This window comes from Streptopelia decaocto (assembly GCF_964273445.1).
Source record: "Streptopelia decaocto genome assembly, chromosome: 3".
Taxonomy (NCBI): domain Eukaryota; kingdom Metazoa; phylum Chordata; class Aves; order Columbiformes; family Columbidae; genus Streptopelia; species Streptopelia decaocto.
In genome coordinates this window covers 50381981-50403915 of record NC_138656.1, presented here as the reverse complement: position 1 = coordinate 50403915, position 21935 = coordinate 50381981, and the positions used below count along the sequence as shown (strand labels likewise).

General features: G+C 40.3%; 1 protein-coding gene across 5 annotated transcripts in view; it reads left to right on the top strand.

Moving 5' to 3' along the window:
* The first annotated feature begins 15607 nt into the window (after positions 1 to 15607).
* The window catches only part of MAP3K4 (mitogen-activated protein kinase kinase kinase 4), a 69116-nt gene continuing 62788 nt past the window's right edge, over positions 15608 to 21935 (top strand). For 2 of the 5 annotated variants that reach the window (XM_082048587.1, XM_082048586.1), the window contains exon 1: positions 15617 to 16209. In XM_082048587.1, the coding sequence (XP_081904713.1) occupies positions 16145 to 16209 (65 nt within the window). In that variant the 5' untranslated portion in view covers positions 15617 to 16144. Of the gene's footprint in view, positions 16210 to 21935 lie in introns of all 5 variants that reach the window. The other 3 variants (XM_082048589.1, XM_082048588.1, XR_014183641.1) reach the window with 2 other exon arrangements.

Sequence of the window (21935 nt, the reverse complement as noted above, 5' to 3'; positions counted from 1 at the left end):
TGTACTGATCAGTACAATGAGAGACCCACCTGTGGTCTGCCCTGCCCTCCCAGGCTGGCACACAGTGAGGGCAGCTGGTGCCCTGGGGAGGTGTGGCTGTGCCTGGGTGGCACTTGCAGGAGCCACATTAGGGTGAGAAGAGGCTGGTTGCTTCTCTGAGTACGGGTTGGCCAGGTTCTGGTTCTGGACGGTGAAGTGCCCATATTTAGAATTTGGACTGGAGGAGTTTTAAGGAGTTTCTGTAGTGTTGAGACTGCCAACACAGAACAGGAGGGACACATTTTTAACACGAGTCTTAATTTGCATCTAAAGTACATCTATGTGTCAGAAGGCACATACAATAGAGAAGAAAACTTATCTGTAGCACTGCAGATGTCAGCTCTCAAACCGTGTATCTGGAATGAGGAAGGCACCTGATAGAGACCTGAACAAATTGATTTCCAGTATTTAACTTGCTTCCTATTATAGCTTTGAACACAACTCTGAGACTACAAATTGGCCGAAATTATTATTTATTTAACAATCAAAATACAGCAAGTGAAAAAAATCCAGCCAGATTATCCACCGTCTAAAAAAAAAAAAAAAAAAGGAAAGTTATGGTTTCTGTCCTTCTGTCCAAAAGAACAAGCTGTCTAAAAGATAAAACGTATGTTGACTGGATAAGATCAACAAATAAATCAGACCAGGGCAGACAAGAGCAGGAAATGCAGGTCCAGTCAGGAACACTTTCCACAGTTTTCCAATTATGTAGCTTATGAGATCAGAGGATTTCTCACTTTAAAAGGAAAAAAAATCTTTGCCTGGTGAACCTGCCCTTTAGGAAGTTCAATATATTTGAATACTGTTGTTTTATGCATCACACTTAAAGGACAAGTGATAGAAGAGGAGGAGGAGGAGTGTCTCAGAGCAGCTTCTGTCAGTCTGTCACTGTGGAGTAGGGAACTTCAGATCCTACAGGCAATATTGCATATTGATCTTTGTGGACATGCCCTGCTAACTGCGAAGGTCTGGGTTTCTTTTTTTTTTAGCATCTTAGCATGGCTTTTACCAAGCATAAATATAGCTGCATAAATAGTGAGAAGCTATTTTTGAACATTTTGGTCACTGCTAAATACAGAATTGCGAACCCAAGCATTCAGAAGTCATGATTCAGGTCCCCAAAATGAGGAGGCTGGCCTAAGTATGTAGATCTTTTTTTATTTGCTGTCTGTTTGTTTTGCTTACTGAAACTTTAGAATACTTCTGGGTCCTATATTCAAGAACTTTGCTCCAAAAATGTAGATAGAAATTTAATCTGAGTTTATATTTGCCTGTAATTACCATGGCTCCTGGAGCTGGGACTTAGAGAATTCTTGGTGTTCTGAGACATTGTAAACTACTGGTAGCTGAAATTTCTTAAATCAAACACAGGTATGTCACCAGGGAGGGGACTGACCAGCAGAGGATGGAGGCACCATTCATCTCGTACCTTCCCTTGTTTTCAGAGATTTGATAGAAGGGGAGCACAGTCCCTCCCAGTACAGGGGTGACATTAGTTAACCCACAGCAGAACAGCAGAAATCTTCTGAGTGAGGCATTTGCTCATGCAGCACAAATACATCATGAATGTCACACAGCACGTGAGTATCATGGCACAAATGTCAAATAGTCTGAGGAACACTTGCAACAGGCATTAGCTTAAACTTGTTTGATGAATGTTTTGCACAAGTAATTCCAATTGGTGACGCATTTGGGAGGGTTTTTATGTTTTGTTTTGCAATTTTAAAAGCAGCTCACAAGCAGAACAACTAACTTTGTCTAGTGACATGAAAACAATATATTGCTTGTCCTGTTGTAACCTTAAGCACAAAATGATTTAGTACATCCTCAGCTTCTACTCCCCAGCAAATTTTAAACTTGGACAATCTTGCTAGCAACTGAGACTTCCTGCAAGAATGGTTTATTGTCCTTCTTCCCTTGAAAAGATCCATTTTTAAGCAATCAGTGTCATTAGAGCTGGTGACTGTTTCATTTCTAAGAGCACTTGCAAATATATTTTTCTGGATGAACCACCCTTTATTCACTATTGTATTTTTCCTGGAAACACCTCAAAAACAAAATCATACACAGGGAATATATTGGCCTTTTCAATAGTACAGATTATCAAGCTTTCCTTCTATAAAATGGTTTTAGCATCCTTTTCTATTTCAAGACTCTGAACTGGTCTTTGCTGAAAAATAACACACTTGTACTAGTACCATAATATCTGATTATTGGTTCAGTAACTAGTCACTGAATACCTGCTCTGTCTTCTGCTTGCTCTTATGAATTCTATGTTTTGCCTTACAGGGACATCCTTTTGCCTACATAAATTAACCAAACATATTTCTGTAAAAATACTGTAATAATGCCAGGTCCTCTTTTTCTGTAGCTCTCAAAGATGGTTGTGTGTCTTTTACCCTCCCCGCTGCCTAAAAGCTTCAGAGTCTGCTTGATACCTGTGAGGGAACAAATAGTCTGGCAGGGAAGGGCATGGGCAGGGCTTGCATCACCCTGGCCCGTTCCTGCCTTGTTGAGCCAGCTAGGCAGCCCAAGTCAGAGGTTACACCTTCCCTAAACAAGTGTAACCTGAATACTCCTCCAAGCACGCTAGAGAGCTTAGGGGGAAGAACCAGAATCCCTGAACGATTTCTTCTGGATTTTCTTCCTGTGGCTGAGTGTTACGTCCAACCAAGAGGCAAAGCAACTTCCCGGTCACACTGTTTGTACCCTTACCCTTGCAGATATCACGCAGCGTGTAGCAGGGCTATGACTCATACCACAATAACCTGAAAGTCAAGTCAGCATGGGCCATGCACTCTGCTACTACCCATGGAAGTAAAGGGAGGGAGCACTTGGGCAAGGGAGAGACAGGCAGAAGCTCTGCCGTGCAATTCCCCCTCTGGCTCATGGCAGGTCAGCGTTCTGCAGAACAGGAGCAAGGAGGCCTGCAGCAAAAATGGGCTGGCCTAGGAGATGCCTGGCCTTCTGCTGTGACCTCATCCTCCTGCAAAGCCACAGGGACTTCTTTGCCAGGTCACTGGGCTGAATTTGCAGCTCTTTGATTTTGCAAATGTTTTCTTTAAGGTTAAGCCCTACCTAATGCAGATTAAATGCATAGCTACATACCATGCAAAGGTGTTCAGAGACACTGAACATTGCAACTCCCTCTGTGATTTTGCATTTCACACAGAAAATACAAAACAGGCCAGCTTGGTTTAATGACTTTAACTAGCTGAAAAAAATGTTAATATTACCTTTCTTACTTGGATGTGGGTTAGGAAAAATTTGGGAAACTTTTGGAAAAATTTGGAAATTGGAAAAATTTGGAAGAATTTATTTACTTTTCCAGCACTTTAAGGAAATACAAACCTTGAATATCAAGGGTTGCTGGTGGCACGGAGAACACCCAGGCTTTTGTTTATAGACAGGGAATGTGGGTACTGTTCTGATAATATATTTGGCAGATGGGGAGCACACAGCTGGATGAGCACTCAACAGCTCAACTGTGCAGCCTGTTCCTTAGAGAGTTCCTTCATCCAGAAAAAAAAAAAAAAAAGTTCATCTTTCTAGCACTGAAGCTATGTCTTGTTTTATTGGTAAGAATAAACCTACTTGTATGCACAATAAATGAGACCTTCACAGTAAGCTAATGATGGGTGTCTATGATGTATGCCAGTAGCAGCTCCATTATTGATTTAGTTATGCTGGTAAAAAATGGACACTTTATTACAGTTTTATGCTGCAATGGAAAGAGATTGAATTATGCTCATAAGCACTGCTGGAGCTGTATTTATAGTTCTGTCAGTTTTCCCCAATATAAATACACCAAGAAAACCTTTCTCAGCTAGGCAGATCATACAGAATTTAGGACCACTCTGAGTGAGAATGCTTTGAAAAAAAGTGCTATGTAATCCAAACATGTGGAAGTAGAAAAATCAAGCACTATACAAAGGTGAGAAACATGGCTCATAAACACATTGTAATAAATCACACAATAACCTCAGTAAGTTATTTTTAAGGCAGACTTCTTAATTTGAATTAAAAATATCAACTAAATTCAGTGCAGTCAACCATTGTTAAATGAATACTTGAATCAGGTTATTATAAGGCTCAAGTTACACTAGAAAGGCAGTACCTACAACATCCTCTTCTGCTGTTTCATCCTTTCTATATCTGCTGTATATAACTATGATTACTATTCATAACAGAACTTACCATTAAATATCATATCTGGATGTGCCCTGTCATGGCTGTAATTGCATGTATCTAAGCATATTTCTTAATTTCCTCCCCAACCATATTATACAAGAGTGTTATATTTCTAAATTAAAAAAAAAAAAAAATAGAAGACGAAGTATGTTAAAAAGAGTCAGACTTGCTTTGTAATATAATGTAGGTAAGCTGGTTGATTCTTTATGTAGCTCTGAATACAGACAATATACATTCAAACAGTATATTTCAGATTATTTTTATATGCAAATACCTGCATTTTCCTAATCAGCTTCTAGGACTCTGATGACCAATATGAGCACAACTGTTTATGTTGAATCTTCATATTTATGCATGAATATAAGGCTTTGTAGATGTCAAGCTAGTAATCAGATTCACTTCTGGTTTGCACTAAATGTTGCAAATAGTATAATATGAAGAAAACTTGGCAGCCCACGTTAGTTACTGAGCTGTGGACCAAAATGCTGATAATCAAATAGGAAAAGCATTCAATGGCATATTTAAAAGGTTGGTTGCCTGTTACTGCTTTCTCAGGCAGAAATCTTTTAAATTCACATAAAGATCATTTGACCTTACAGTTCACAGGAAACTGGACTCTGTGATGACAATGCTACAAGCTGTGGCTGTGACACCTACAACTTGCAGCCTTCTAGTGGACTCATACTCACTGCATTACATCAGAGTGTAATTTTGATAGCTCTGCCCTTAGCCTCTTTAGACAAGTGATGAGGCAGGCAAAACATCCCTTTCTGAAGTCTATGTGAGCTAGTTACTTCAGAGAGAGAGATCCATTCACCGTTAAATCCTTATTCAACACTCTGTTTGGCAGGCTGTTGTGGATACAGCAAGGAGATTTGGAACAGCTGTAATAAATGTAGCATGAAATGTAACTATGAAACATATCGGTAATATAACTAGACTTTAGGTACTTGCCACACTAAACACGCTTATAGGCTGTTTTCAAATATAGGCAATGCAATAATTAAAATACGTCAGAAAGCTCAGCTGAGGTGCAGTTCAATGAATGGGGAATAGCACAGAACTAATTTGTTTCTTGGTTTGGCAAACCTCACAGAGGGAAAACAACTGTTGAAATCAGAGGAGCCTAAGATTTTTCAGAATCTGACTTCATTCAAATGAATAAGGGTGTCACATTCACTTTTGCAGACCAGTAAAGTTGACCACATCCAAATAATGACAGGCTTAGTTTATTTCACATGTAAAATGCAACTGTTTATAATTTATACAAATTGAATATCAGGATCTTGTATCACTTGAAATACAAAAGCAAAAGACATTGTTAATGTTTCTTTAAAAGTTTCTTAGTTAACCTACAGTCCAAGTATAAAATAAAATTTAAAAAAAATCGTACAGTTAGCCTGGCCGTAAAACTTCATTAGTAAGAAATGACACAACTTTGAATAGGAGGAGAAAAAATACTTGCTCACAAAGCTGTCCTTACATCCACATAAACAGTCTTTGACCACTTTCTTCTGACAGGAAGTTATAATTTAATACGCAGAAGTGGCTATGTAACAGCAGTGTGAATTATATCTTTTAGAATAACTTCTTACCTGCAATTGTCTTTATTCAAAATCCATAATCTAAAAAGCCCACAATTTGTGACAAAATTATAAATAATATTAAATTTTTATGGTGCTGTGTGCTTTTAAATAGTCGTATTTCCTAATGAAAATTAGAGATTGTATTAGAGATTGCTTGTAATTTATAAGTATTTGTGAGAGCCGTCACAGAATGGTTGATGTGGAAAGGTTCCTCTGGAGATCACATCATCCCAATCCTTTGCTTAAAGCAGGGTAAGCAGAAGGAGGTTGCTCAGGGCCACAACTAGTTGGGTTTTGAATATCTCCGAGGACGGAGTCTCCACAACCTCTCTGAGCAACCTATGCCATTGTTTGACCATCCTCATCATGAGGAAAGTTTTTCTCATGTTTAAACAGAATTTACTGTGGTTTAGTTTGTTCCCACTGCCTCTTATCCCTTCACCAGACACCCCTGGGAAGAGCCTGGCTCCATTCTTGACTCTTCCCCATCATCCCATTGGTAAGATCTTTCCTGAGCCTTCTCCAAGCTGAACAGTCCCAGCTCTCTCAGCCTCCCCTCAGATCCCAGATGCTTCACATACTTATTGTCTTTGTGGTCCTTTGTTGAACTCACTCCAGCATGTCCATGTCTCTTTTGTGCTGGGGAGCCCAGAACTCAGCTGTCATTTGGAGGTGTTTTATAAAAGTGCAAATATTACATTTTAATGCAAAAATTTTAACTGAATCTTTTTCTCTACATTCTTAAATCCAGATAAGAATAACAGTCTTATTCCTATATGAACCTTAAGTGTCCCTTTAGAAATATAGTATGTATTAGAGTCATCTTCCATACCTTATGGAATACATATCTTCTTGTCCTGTGAGTAGTCATCTATGCCTAATGAAGACCATGAGAGACCACCTCAAACTGATGTGCTATAGCTCAAATGTCCATCTAAAGAGTTAGTTAGAAGGCAAATTACTCTGTGATCTCATTGCAGGCAGGCTACTGTTATGCAACATGTGATAAAGTTTTGCACCTGACCCATCCTGAACGCTTCTGACAGGCGAACAAGCAAGCTCTTGCCAGCAGGCCTTCTCCAGTACTACTGAAAGAATAGTGTGTGCTCACCCTGTTGGAAACTGGGTGCTGAATCTGCAGATAACCATTTTTTTCCTAGCTCTATGTGCTGCAACATCTGTGCACTGTTAGAAAGCTGGAGTGTTTTAGCTGAGCTCAGTATATTTTATGTTAGTGTCTTAATGTCTAGGCTAAGTAGCAGGACTAATTGACTGATGACTGCACTAGGATTAAGGATGAAGAAAATGCCTCTGCTGGACTTCAGACTATCTATAGATAAACAGCAGAAACAGGGCTCAAATATGCCATAGTATTCAGCCTGTAAGAGAGGAGGAACTGAGCAATGACAAATCCTCTGCTTTGACAAGGTCATCCTGTTCTCCACCAACACACTATCTCATTCCATTATCCCTGGATAGAAACAAGAACTAACAACATTTTGACACTTTTGTTTGTATTTCTGATTATCACCACAGCTGAGATAACTGCTGTGGAACTGACTGGCTTCAGAGTGCAATTTAGAGTTAAAATAGTTACTCTTATAGAACAAAACCCACTGTATTCTCACAGTCATAGTGAAATCCACCCAAAGACACTGATAGCAACCACCTTTAAAAAAACAGGATTTTCAAAAGCATTCTCAGTGCTAAGAAAAACAGAATAAAGTTACAAGCTATCTTTGGATTAGATAGTATTTTAACATCTTAATTGGTTAAAAATCTGTGACATCACTTTGTTTTCTCTCTCAGGCAAAACACACTCATGGTATCAGTGATACCATTGTCATATATTGATAAGACTAACTGTATACCCATAAAGATAATAGGAACTTCATCTTCATCTCTTAAACCAAAACAATAGAAACATCTAATGCTTGTCAACAGACACTATTGTCTCAGATTCTGCTACTGAACTTTCCTTTGGCAGATGCACTTGAAATAATTACATCCCTGATATTCTACTCTTCTCTGAGCATTAGTATGCCAGCAACTGCAAAGCAGCAACTGCACTGGCCTTAGACTGAGGTGAATTTTCACACATGGTTATATCGGCAAATGATTTTTTTCAGATGCTCTTCACCTGGACTATTTTGATGCCACTTCACTGGTGTCTTTCAAATGCTGGTTTGTAGGAAAAAAAGGATGAAAACAATCCATAATGGTTTTTTTTTTTCTTACGAATGAAAGAACATGCGTGGGATTCCAAATTGTTAAATAAATTTTGTCCAAATTTGGACAAAACCCTTTCTTGAATGGAGTCTGAATCTGGAAAGTATTGGTTCATTGTGAAGATTTTTGGAAAATTATGAGCCTAGGAAAAAAAATAAAATTATGTACCCTCTCATACTTTCACTAAGGTCATTGCTATGGTAATAAAAAATACTTACATTAAAATAAAACCTAACAATATTTTTCAAATTTTCCCCGAATTTCTTTTCCTTTTTCAAAAAATGTCATGGGTAAATCTAAATTATGTGTGAGCCAGCATATTAAAAGTAGATTATATTTCCTCTATCTGTAACATATTTTCCTGTCAACAACTAAAAAAGAAGGAACTGTTATACCATTTGTGAGGTAATAGGATTACCAGTGATTTATAAAACTCCACAGGGCATCCAATGGCAAAGGCAAAACTTTTTCAAGTCACTTACAGAGACAGTTCTGCTGGTTCTGTGTAGCCTCTGCAACTGCGATGGATGCATGTAGCATTACCTAGGCAAATGGGCGAGAAGAAGGAGGATGTTAGAAAAAAGTGTAACTGGAGTAAGATTTGTGCTCATTTCAACTATAGAATTCTGTTGTACTCCATAAGAAGATTCTGCAGCCACAGGGATAAAAAATCTTGTCTTTGCACTAAAAATATTTGTTCTGGAATAATTTTATCACTTGAATTCCATGATACATGTTAATACTTCATCTCCATAGAGCACCTGGTCAAATGTTTGAGGTTTTTGTTTTGGCTAATATGCGGTCTAATTCAAAAGATGATACACATTCAAGCCAGTGCCAAAATACTACAGTTGTGAATTTAGTGATGAAAATACAGGAATTCTGAAGTCAGAAGCCACACAATGCTTCAGTAACTTTGGTCGTGGTTCAGACAGTCAGCTTTGTATTGCTTTCAATTCTGACCCATGTTATTTGAACCTATCCTTAGGAGAGGTCAAAATGTAGAGTACTTGAAGGTAGGTTTCAGAAAGGCAATGAGCACATATATATTTGATACAGCATCTTATTTTACTCACAAATGCACAAAGGCCATGCTGAATAAATCCTAAAACTCTTAGAGAGAGCCTGCATATATTATGGATCTTACAGATAACACGGTTGAGATGACTGGGATTATTAATTTACTTTTTTTTAATCCACCCTCTTATGCTTCTGGGATAATAGGAGTTGTTAGATCACCAAACTTTACCTGCTCACTTAGTCTGCTCAGTACTAAACAGACATAAGCCTCCCTAAACTACCTTAGAGAGACTCGTGGCTAATGAGATGAGCAGGTTGCTGCTTAACATGGCAGGAGAAAAAGTCAGAGGAAAAGGGCTCAGAAACTTGTCTCAAACAAGCAAACCAACAGGCATAATACATTGCCTTACAATTTATCACCTGGGCAACAACCAGTATGTATTTATAATGCACCTGAAGATCCTGGGCATCTCTCATCTCAGTGAAAAGTACTAAGTAGGGCAGCCAAATGCTGTGTGATACCTGAGGATCTGTGGTGCTCTGATTCTTTGCAGAAGAATGTGTGGAACCACATCATACAAAATGGGTAGGGAAAAAAGGCTCTTTAATGTCCTATAGAATATGCAAGTTTTGCTTGGTTAAAGATCTCTAGGGAAGGAAAAGAAAATAAAGAAAAATGAAGGAAGGAGCTGCTAAGCTTTGCTGTCCAGCTTTTCGTAGCTCTTCCAGAGATTCCAGCACTGTACTTTGTGGTTCTCCATTATTTTTGTCTAGGAAGGTTTCAGAAGCAGTGTCATTCATAACTAACATCCATGACTCCTCTTGAACTGCCTCACAGAGGTGCTAAATGCATGGAGGCTACCTCTTCTGTAGTTGCTCAGCAGAGAATGTCACACGGATCTCAGCTCCCTAACATAAGCATCATAAACTGGATTCCTCAGCTGGCTGTAGCAGGAGAGACTGCTGCTGCCGGGAAAGCAGATCAGCTCACATCATTCAACAGCTATTTCAAGTGCTGTGTGCTATGTTTCCTAGCAGGGATGTGTCTTAAAATAAGCATTCATACCTGTGAAGAAGAGAAATCCAAAACAATTAAAGAAATAATGATAGGGGCCAATAAGACTAAAATGAGAACAAAAAACTCTGAATGCATTGAAATACTGTCATGTCACAGGCAATTGTCTATTTAGAGTGTTTTAAACTGTGTAAGAATTTAGAAGGATGAAAATAGTTATGTTCACAATGAGGTAACAGCTTTTTATAAGTAATGAAGTGGACAGAAATGAAGGTGTAAGCTAAAACCTGAAACATTGCAGACTTGGAGACAACTGGGAGTTGTAGAATGAGTTACAATCCTGCTGTCCTCTAGTTAGGAGGGCATTGCGACAAGTGGAGAATATCCTACTTCCTATTGCTGTTCACCAGAACCGAGCCATCAGCAGGATTAGACCACAAAACTCACCTTGCGAAGTTGTGGGTGATAAATTATTCCAGATGATTCAGAGCAGAAGGAGGAAATGGATCCTATAAACATTTTTATAGATGAGTAACTGTTCTCCCAGGGTTGTCCCATTGATGTCAGCATGTCTGTTACATAAGTGAACTGATGTGTAGATAAATGTTTGCAGGAATCAATATTAAATGAAGATAAAAATTTTCTCATGGCTGCTTATACCTCCATACAGCTGATGCAACAGCCAGGAAGCACTGGGGTAAAGGAATACACCAGATACACTGCTTTTCTGTGACTATTCTCACTTCATAGGAAGAGCTGTTGAAAGGAGAAGGGATGGACAGGAGCTGTAGAAGATATCCCTAGGCAGGGAAGTTTGATATAGATCTCACAGCTGTTTTCTGCTGGGATAATGCAGCTGATATAAGGAGAAAGAATCTCAGATGCACAACTAGACATATTAAAATATCTAGTCTGGAATATGTGTTTTGTTTTGTTTTTTTTTTCTTTCTGGGTTGATGGAAATAATTAGTATCACTTTAAAACTTTTAATATGAACAAGCATTGAAACTCGCAAGATGCTTGAGAACAGGCAGAGCTGCATGCAATGGTGCACTAAATTGCACTGTCAGGCACACACAGAAAACAGATGGGTATGCTCTGGCTCTACAAACATGGTTTCAGAGGATGAGCCCAAATACTTCAGTGGAGCTTCTCTGAACATGAAAATATTATATTGAACATAAAGGCAAACAAGTGCTGCAATGATCTTGGTCTTTATAAGTGTCCCACAGCTGGTCACCAAGGATGTCTGTTATACAGTTGAGGAAAGACTTAGCCACCTTCAAGCAAGCTTAATCTGTGTTGATAATCAAGTTCAAGTAACACTAAATTCAGTGCAGCTTATTTTCACTGGTCCAAAGTCAGTTCTTGGGAAGATACAAGCTACTGTGGCCAGACTGTTACAATACATGCGTTGCCTCAGAAACATTTTCAGTCTCTTTATATGTAAGGAGAATCATCACTACATCCAGTGTCCAGGTACCTTTGAGTACCAGCCAGTGATTTTAGCTATACCCAGATTTACAGACGCTAAGCCCAAAGGCCAGCTTTACACAGCAGAAGCATACTGCTTTAAGCACAACTGAGGTTCACACTTCTCTTATGTGGGTCATGCCGTTTTAATAATGCCAAAGGCAGTGTTACATACGGTTGCTTTTTAGGACAGGAAGTACCAAAAAAAAAAAAACCCAGTTGAAGTGACAAGACAATAATACCAGGAATGTTTCTGACCTCATGCTACTCTTGCTAACAAAATACTCTTTTAATAGTGATGAGTTAATGATATCAAGCCGTGTGTGATCTGACATGCAGCATGTGAGATGACAGTGTTCAGACAGAAATACTCTACCTCCATCAAGCTAGCTGGTTCCTATTACAGCACGGGTGTTAAACCATGCTGCTGAACAAGCTTTGGCAGCCAGCATGCCAGCTTCTGAAGTGAATGAATCACAGTGGTAACGGATGGTTGAACACGGGTATATACAGCATGGCTCCTTAATTTCTTTCAGAGGTTCACACTTCAAAGCAGTTGCAGCGAAGCTCAAATCACACGACACTGAAAATTGAGTTCCATTTCAATAAAAAAAAAAACCCAGCCTGATCTTCTGTGAAAGCAACAAAACTGTAGATGGAAGAATCTACACGTTTCCAGGTAGAAATGCATCTTGGTATTCTATTTTTATTATGGAGTAGCTACATAAGAAAGAAATGGTGTCAGATTGTCTTGTAGATATTAACTGCAGGTGTTTTTCATGTTTTATTCTTCATTGCATGGCAGAAGAGCATTTCTAATCTGTGACCAAGAACAAAATGAAAATTCTATCTTCAGCACACCTAAGCAGATCTAGACTAACTATACCTAACAGGCTGCTTTCTAATGTCGACTGTTGAAAGGGGGATTATGTCCAAATTAACTTTGCTTCCACTTTTAAACAGCTTTTAGTGGAATTAAATAATTTATTGGAAGAAAAAACTAAATCTACAAAGCTGTTTTCATCAAGAACTGTCTGATTACTATGTTTCATTAACTGTTGTTAATGCTGTGCTTTTGTCTGCATAACATTCATAAACTGAAATAAAAGTTTGGCCTTGTGACAGGTATTGGGTGAAAAAAAATTGAAAGAGATTCTTGTAACGTATTTAATTACCTACATAGACCCAATCTTTCTTTTTCTTCATTAGCATTTTTTGTATATAGAAAAGAGATGTAGAACTCAGAGATGACAAAAGCACGGCTGCACTTACAATCCTGTCTGATAGTTGTGATAACATGAGGAAAAAGGAATAATAGAATCTATGCACCAGGAATATATGGAAATTTAAGGAGTAGTTGCAGTAGAAATTTTAAAAAGCTGTTTTAAAGACCTATTTTGGTTATAAGGATGCTATTGTCATATCTTCATTTTTTATTGCAAGTTCTAGAACTGCTGGTGTAATAAAAGGCATGCTGCTGGAATAAAAAGCAATTCCTAAGCAATAGCAGTATCTGCTAAAATTATAAACACACATGGTTGCTGAAAAAAGAAAAAAGAAAAAAAATAAAATTAATCCTAAAACTTCAGAAAATAGAAGTTAAACTGAAAGAAGTTTGTCTATTTTGACAGTTGCCTGGTTTTGGTTTTCTTTTTTTAAACCTAGAATTTTGGGAACACGATTTTGTCACATCAGGCAATGAAAACCACTAACATTACTAATATTCTTAATCAATTTTCTGACAGATTAAGACATCATTTATTGTGACATCTGTTTTAATTTTGTGCCTTCTTCTGTTCCAGTAGTGGAACCAGAGGTAACAACTTCATTTATCAATTTCCATGCACTTGTGCAATGTTGCTATGTTTAGACTCACAAACTCGCAGTCAGGGAGTCTTTGAGATAAAAAGACATTACTCAAAGAAGACAAAAATAGTTAAAATAATTTTGTGCATGTCGATTTTTGTAAGACCTCTGTAACTTCTTTAAATTTTGTCTTTGCTAAATATTATCTCTATAAAGGCTCTGACAGTCTTACGTTGTCTGCTGTTTACTGTACTATCAGCTCCATATAGTATCTCTTCTTTCCTTCCAATCCCTCTTTAGGCTATTCACAAACCTCTCACAATTTTTGCCTTGATGCCAGGAGCTATATTGCTTATTATGGCCTATTGCAGACAAAGAAGTGCCATTGTAGCAAACTTACAGCCATGATTTGCTTGGCCAGTTATCTGTAGTTTTAGCATATTCTCTATGGTATGCCACAAGAATGTGTTGCAACCCAGGGTGCTGGGTTGCCCTACAGGGAAAGAGCCATGCAAAGAAGTCTGTTCTGGACCTCCTTGTTTGGGAGGCTGCAGTGAAGCCAAATCTGCAGTGAACCCAAATTTGCTTCAGCATATCATCTTAATATTTACAGAAAGTTAAAGCAGTGGGCAGTCCCCAGTTCCACCTTTTGCTCAGGGCCCTTGGGGTGTCTGTACATCTATATAATCATGCCGTCACTTCTGTGGCAAAAGGCAATATCAGATCTTTTTTTCCTAGTTAATGAAAACTCTGTGCCTCTACCATATCACTACACTGATTGTTTTGATGGAAGAAACAGTGAAGCTGAAAATTTTTGCCATGATTGCTAAAGGCTTTGCTGCCCTGCGAATAGCTGAAGAGATGGTGTCAGATGACGACCTGTAACATAGCTGAAAAGAATGCTAAAAGCCATTGCTATGCAATTATTTCATCAATGACATTGGACCTTTGATATTTGCAACCATACTAAAAAGGTACATACTGTGAAAAGAGCAGCTTTACTTTAGATTTAGAGAATTTATGCTTTTATGGAGATGACAAGTAATTTATTAGGTTAGCACTTCAGAATTTCTCGTGTTGACTTTCTTCATCGATGGTTTCTAACTTTTGTTCACAGTGACAGATTAGTAAGAAAGTATTGTGTATATCTGTCTTTAGAACTGCTTTTTGGGTTTGAGCTCAACTATTTGACCAAAAATCATTAACATGTTAAATACTGTTGTGTTTGGTTTTTTTTTCCATTTTATGAGGTAATCTTAAGTAATAATTCTGCACATAAACACCAAATGTATTGATGTTTAAATGTCATGACTATCAGGGTCATGATGATTCAGGTGTTTTTCTTGACCTATAGAAAACATGAAACTGGCCTCCTGCAAAATGTAATTCATCTGGTCCCACATTTTAATGCACGTATTTATTAAGATGATAAACATATAGTAGAAGTATCTTCTGCATTCTAGCTTTTAAAAAATATCTTATTTCAAAGGGCTTGTTAAAACCAATTTGTAGAAACTTCTTAAACTTGGGTAGCTACATGGACAACTTTATATCATGAACAGCGACATTACAACTCGACCTCAGTGTGAGGCTAGAAATTTGTGTTAATTTCTTGGACAATTAAGTTAATGAAGGAACTGTGCATAAAGCAGAATCCAGCACTGATTCCAGTACTCTTCAGAAATAACATATATTGTTTGTATACCCATTACTGATGCCAGGGTTTGCTGCTGTGCTGCCAGCCCTATAAAACAAAAGATGAGGCTCTCTCTCACCAAATGCAACAATTAAATAACTCATGGCACTTTTCTGCCTTGGAAGGGCGTTAACATTGGTAACCCAGCCAAACTATGGTTCAGGAAATCACATTTTTCCTCCCTGTAGTTCCAAATGGACAACGTGGCTCCGTGTCTCTGTTTGAGGCTGATAACCAGTGCTGCTGGAGGCTTTAGAAAGACCATGTTTATAAAATGAAACAAGTTAGTTCGTAAGCAACAAAATAAATGATGCCCTTTTTTTTTTTTGTTCTCTTTTCTGCAAAGCTATGCACACCCCAATCATTCTGCCATGTAGCCCCTCAAGGGACCTCGAGGGCTTTCCATGCCTTTGAGCTCTCTGGAGAAGGCTGCGGCGGCTCCAGCCCCAGCACGGTGCGCATCTCGCAGTCAGGCTGCAAGGAGCAAGTGCCTGCTGGGGTAAAAACCTCTCGGTAATCGGATTTTTCTTCAACCCCTGGCTGCTAAAGTTGTGGAAAGTTGCAGCTTCTGGGACCCCCGGCACCCCTGAGTGGCAGCCGCCAGCGGCCGCCAGCTGCTGCCCGGGGCGGGGAGGGAGCCAGGCGCCAGCTGGCGGGGCGGCAGCTCCCGCCGCGCTCCAGCACCGCCCGGCGCCGGACCGAACGCGGCTCCTCCCGCAGCACCGCGGGCAGATCCCCTCGCGTTCCCGGGAGGGAAGCGCCGCAGTTCCCCAGCGCGCCCCGTCCCCACCGCCAGCCAGGCGGGGGCAGCGGGCGGGGGGAGCCGTCGCCCGGCCCCCACCGAGCGAGCGCCTCTGGCTCGGCCGGTCCCTCCTCGCGCGCCGTAGCGATGCTCCCGGCTTCGCTGCCCGGGGAGGCTGTTCCCAAGATGGCGGCCGCGCGGGCGGCTCTGCGCGGCCGGGTGTCTGCAGCTGGGTAGAGATTCCACCCCCCCCTTCCCCTCCTCCTCCCCGCTGCACCCCCGGCTCCGCAGCGGGCCGGGCTGGGCCGTGCACTGCGATCCGCCGCCATGCCGCCCTCGGTGCATGCATGAGAGACGTCGCCGTGCTGGTCTCTGTCGCCGCCGCCATGGAGGAGCCGCCGCCGCCGGAGAGGTCAGTACCCAGCGCTGCAAACAGGGAGCTGCGTGCAGAGAGCGGCGCGGGGCGGCCGCTGCCAGCCTGTGCTGTGCAGCCGAGCTGGGGCTGCGAGTGCCGGCCGCCCCTGCTGCACCGCCCGGGGCCGCCGGGGCACGGCGTCGGGAGCGCGGGGGTGCCGGGGGTGCCTGCCGAACCCTCCTGCCCCCCGGCCCCTGCGCCGTGCAAAAGCTCCGGCTGCTGCTGCTACTTCCGCGCTTTTATGAAGCGCCCCCCGAGTGCGAAACTGCTTCGATAATAGATCTCTAGTGGCTGCGGTGGGTAAGGCGATGTTTTGTGGGCGCTTCGCAATTAAAGACAGATCGTTTCCTTCCCCCCTGTTTGAGCAGCCGGAGCAAACGGGGCGGTGTTCAGGGGCACTTTTGCCGGCGGTGGGGGCCAGAGTGCGTGGTTACGAGGGGTGCGGAGAGAGGGGGAGCGGCAGTCAAAGCCCCCGGCAGCGCTGACAAAATGTGACCTATGCTCGTGGACTTGTGAACTGCAGCGATAAAAACACCGCCTTCTAGGAGGGTGTCCCGTGTTTATAGCAGCCGTGATTACGACCGGGTACTTGGGTGCGCACCGATAAAACAGCAGGATCTTGGAGTATCATTCCTGGCAACGTTGCAATCGGTATTTGTCAGAAGGTATAGTTTAAAAAAACAAAATATCTTCCACAAAGAGGACTGGCGCTATAGTGCCTCAAGCTTTTTGCAACTGCTGTTACCTCCTGAATGTGCTGACCTGCAGATTGGCTTTTTGCAAGTCTCCATCTGTGCCCTGTGCCCTGCTGAGAGATGGGGATGCAAATTACTTCATGGTTTAGTGTTTCCAACTGGCTGTAGAAGTGTTGCATAAGTCCAAGTTATTAATTCCCTGGCAATTATTTCTCCTTTTAAAATAACATCCTGTTGATGCACTTTACTTCTCCCTAGGAGACATTCAGGAAACGTTTTTTTTAAGATGCTTGTGTGATCAATTAGTACTGTAAGGCAGTAGTCCGGCACGTTGTATTCCAGGTGTGCTGTGCAAAAAACCTTGATGGTGTCGTGTTCCTGAAATCACTCTTGGAGATTGCAAGCTACTGTTTCATGCTTATGTAATAAAAGGGAAGTGGTGATGCACTCCAGTTTGGATCAGGACTGTGGAGTTGAACAATGTCTCGTTTGAGATTTCATCAATGTATTTTAATGATTTGTTTTTGTTACGTCATGAGAATGCCAAAACCAGACGGTATATCACAGTTAATTAGATTTAACATAAATATTATGAAATACAAATGCTAGTGGGGCAGCTGAATAAATAAACTTCCCAGTTCCTTTTTACAGTATCTTCAAAGAGTAATAGTGCAGGTTAAGCAGAAATTGACTTGAAATACGGTTTGTACAACAGCATGACCCTAGACTTAGGCTGTCCTCATGTAGGAGAGTTATCTGCTGTGCCTGGATGGAAAACACCCAGGCATTTCCTGTCTAGGGCCATTTCTGACCTCTGCTGGATTCTGCTTATTAAAAGACAGTTTATATGAGTCGGATGTGGGTGTGGATAGTGTGGTGGCAACTTTACCCGGCAAATGAAAATTGAATTAGTTACTTCAGAGTGAGCTGGTGGGTGGGAAGGAGATGTCGCAAAACAATTAGGTAGCCCTAATTTGTGTCGGGTAATGCATGTACTCCACTGTGATTCACTTCTGTGTGTACATTGTGTATCTACTTCACATCTGATTTAGAACAGAACTGCTTCTCTGGCTTTACATAGTACTTGCTTTTTCTGAAAAGTAATACAAGGGCAAAGTGTCTGAAGCTTTTTCAACATGATTAAAGCTGATTTAAATTCTGGAGTTATTAGGTGTTCAGTCTTGCGGCTGTGAGGTCAGAATCTTGTTGAAATCAGTAGGACTGTGCAGGCTTGAGAATTTGAAATCCATTTCAAGGCAGAGAGTTTTTAATGCTGTTTGGAGAATATGAATGTGTTCTTATTGATAAAGAGTTCTGGGTAGCTGTGAAGTGCAGTGGTATAATGCATTCTTTTTAAGTTAAATTCAATTACGCTAGAGAAGTACTTGGTCATTCTCATCAGCAGTACACCTACATTAGTTTTAAAAAGAAAGTTTATTGATTTATTGTTGTGAGACTGTGTTATGTGTTGGAAAAATGTGTTTGTGTAAGGATTCTATGTCTTGTCAGAATATAAATACAAGGGTACATTTTGTAAATCTAAGGCAAGCATACAGTATATTCATGGCCTTTTTTGATTTATGCAATCCTTAGTCCAAAGCATTTGATTGAGAATCCCTCTCCAAAAGCAAACTGTTTTTCCCACATCCTCCTTTCTTTCTTGAAACATAAACTTTGTAGTCGGAAGAGAGGGGAGGCAGCTCTAAACTGAAAAATTCTCTGGGAACCTCTGAGCAGATGTTGATTTTGAGATAGGTTTGCACTTGGACATTGGACAGCCTGCAGTGTTTATGGATAAATGAAAAGATAGTACTAAAAAGTCTGGGAAAGAATTCACATTTAAGTATCAATCCTTGTAAAAAAGTATCGGGAAGTCTTCAAGATGAGATATTTCCACTTAGAGAATTTAGAATGCTAATTAAAATGGATACATATTTGGTGCTTCTTCGTTATGGCCTAATGGCTTTAAATTTTCCAACCCCAGTTTTAGGCTTTCCCAAGACTTTTCTGGCACAAAATCCACTATAGAGAAAAATGACTCCTTAAGTTGGGGTGCCAATTTTGGTGGCACTGCAAAGGCATAAAGAGACATAGGGCTACTATGACTTGTGCCTTGGTTGCCTGTAGCCCTCCTTTCTCCTGGCATGCATCCAGTGCAAAGGGTGAAGGAAGGAGCAAGGCTCTGAATAAAGCGGGACGGAATTGTGAATAATGTGGTGGCTTCCTCTGTGCCTGGGAATTTTTCAGTGGTCTGTCTTTCAGATTGGTTGGCTCTGTGATGCCAATGAAGTGGGCTGTCAGTCTACAGCATCTGTTTGGGAAAGCCTGAGGTCACATGCCAAGTTGTGCTCAAACTATTTTTCTGTTTGCCAATCTATCTGTATGACTGATAGTGTATCAGCAGTGGAAGACTTTAAAATTATTTTATTAACTTAGCATCTTAACTTCAGTTGGAAAAATTATCTGAGTGTATAGAGTTTGCCATCCTTTTTTCCCCCCGTGCATTTAAATGAGGTAAAATGTAATCTCTGTTCTTCATGTATTGCATTTTCTTGTTTACATCTGCAAGATTGGGATGAATGATTGCTTCACCTACATGCAAACACACATGAAGTGCTAGTTGAGATGTCTTTGGCATTTGTAGCAGCAAGGATTAGTCTGCCTTGTGTGGCTGCTTGAGTTGTTTTTATATCTGTTAATTAGTGCTGTCTGTGTCAAGGTTGGTTTTACTATTATGTAAGCTGGTGATATTGGCCCTTGTGGAATTTGAATGCAAACTGTGCTGTGATGAAAAACAGATCTACTGAATTTAAAGGAAAGGATAAGAGGGATATGCAGTAATTTTTATTTTAGGGAGCGAACTGGGATTTTTAGAGGCTTATAAAGATTTGGCTTCCATGACAACCACATTTCTTAAATTATATACAAACCATTCTTTTAAACTGCATCTAAAATAGATTTAGAAGACATTTTTTATAGTACCCACTGCTAGTCAAGTATTACAGCATGTTTACCTCTGTCAGCACAGAAGGATACAGGTATCTCAGTTCTTATTTCTTCAGCTGTGTGATTGGATTTGCTGTTGTATATGCAGGGCTATTACTTTCCTTAAGTTTTCCGCTGCTCTCAAGTGATAACTGCATTGATGCTATGTTTGGCCTGAAAACTATTAGCCAAAAAATTTTTCAGTTTTAAAAAATAACTTAGAAACTTGTTCATTTAAAGAGCTGATAATTATCCTGTGCTCATCCGTGGCTGATCACCAACATAGAGCCAAACCAGAGTGTTTGCTTTTAACTCCTGAGTTTGAGTGCTGCTCAAATGTTCACTCATGTCTAGTCCAAGAACCTGGGATGTGAAATCATGTCAGGAACCTTGATCAGGTTTATTCTGGATCCAGACAAGATGGGATATAACTTTATTGCCCTGATGAATATCTCCGGCTCTCAAGGAGTGGAAGGAGGAAATTCATTCTCATCCTTCTGTGTCCTGCTAATGTTTAATGGTATTGACTGTTCTGTGTTGCTTTCTAATGTGATATACAAGTATGATTTATTCTGCCCTTGGCTTACATGTGCTGCTGGTTTACTTGCTGATAGCTTCTCTCAGAGCACTATTTGTAAAAGTTTTTACTACTTTAGCTATGAAACATCCATTCAGTAAGTGATAAGAAGGTCACAGTTCAATACGCCCCTGTGACTCCTCGGCTGTCCCGTAGAACTCCCCTTGGGCATGTCCAGTGAGCATTTGGCCTGCTCCAAGTAGTGCAGAGACTGCAGCTCCATTGCATTGCCTGGCTTTTCCAAAGGTTGCAGACTCGTAGTCCAGCATCCAGTGCTTAGGCACCAGCTTCCACTAAAAACATACTGAACTTCTAATGCTTCACATTCAGGGTTCTTGTAGACTTTGACTTTATCTAAAAGATGAACTGAAACTCTGGGATCAAACCCAATTGGTAGCTTTTTCTTGTCTAGGAATGGAATTTTCTGCCAGAACAGTAAAGTTTGTGCATGGGAGAGTGGAGGAAGAATGGCTGTAACAGATTTTGTTATATTTTGTCCTAGGTCTGTGTCTTTCCCAATTTAGCACTGTTATATATGATATAGTTGAGCCTAGCAGCTTAACGCTTTTTGTCATAGTATCTCTTTTCCCAGTAGTGTGTAACTTTTCCGGATGTGGCTTGAATTTTCCTGAAAATCCATCCAGATTTGTTAGTGTAGATTTTTCATTAGTTCTTAATTAAATATACGTTATTTTTTGAGTGTGTAGCTTGGGTACTTTGAGACATTGGGATTTGATTTGTGCAGGTGCTGAGAACTCAACTGCAGCGCTTACCCTTTGGATTTATACTGTGCTATATAATGCTCAACTGTCTTTAGCGCTGAAAACATGTTTCAGGGCTTCTCATTAAAAAAAATATAAATATAAATATATATAGCTATTATTGGAAATGTCAGTTAATTATTTTTTTTTTCCCCAAAGATGAGTTAGGGTATAGTTAAGTTGAAAAAGTAGCACTAAGGATGAAGCATGGTGACTGAAACCAATTGTTCTGAGGCATTGACAGAAGAGAGCTGGATACTAGCTGAGCTGGGCGAAGCTCTCTTAGCTCCTGCTTCTGTTTGCAGCCTTACCTGGTAGGCTTAAATGTGGATGTGGAAACCTCATAAACCCATCAACATTTACACACTTTTTACACATTATAGAGCAATGTCAGAATTAAATAGGTCTGTTGTTCTTTCTTATTGAAATAACATATGGCATGGTTTTAATCAAATAATCTATTTGTGAATAGGGAAAAAAGCTCCGAGATGAATGTATATGTATATTCTGTAAATGCTGTTATGTCATAATCCAAATTTACGTGAAAACTTAAAATAATCCAAGATGGGATTCCAGAGCACTGGAACAGGCTGCCCAGGGAGGTTGTGGAGTCTCCTTCTCTGGAGACATTAAAAACCCGCCTGGACATGTTCCTGTGCGACCTCACCTAGGCGTTCCTGCTCCAGCAGGGGGATTGGACTAGAT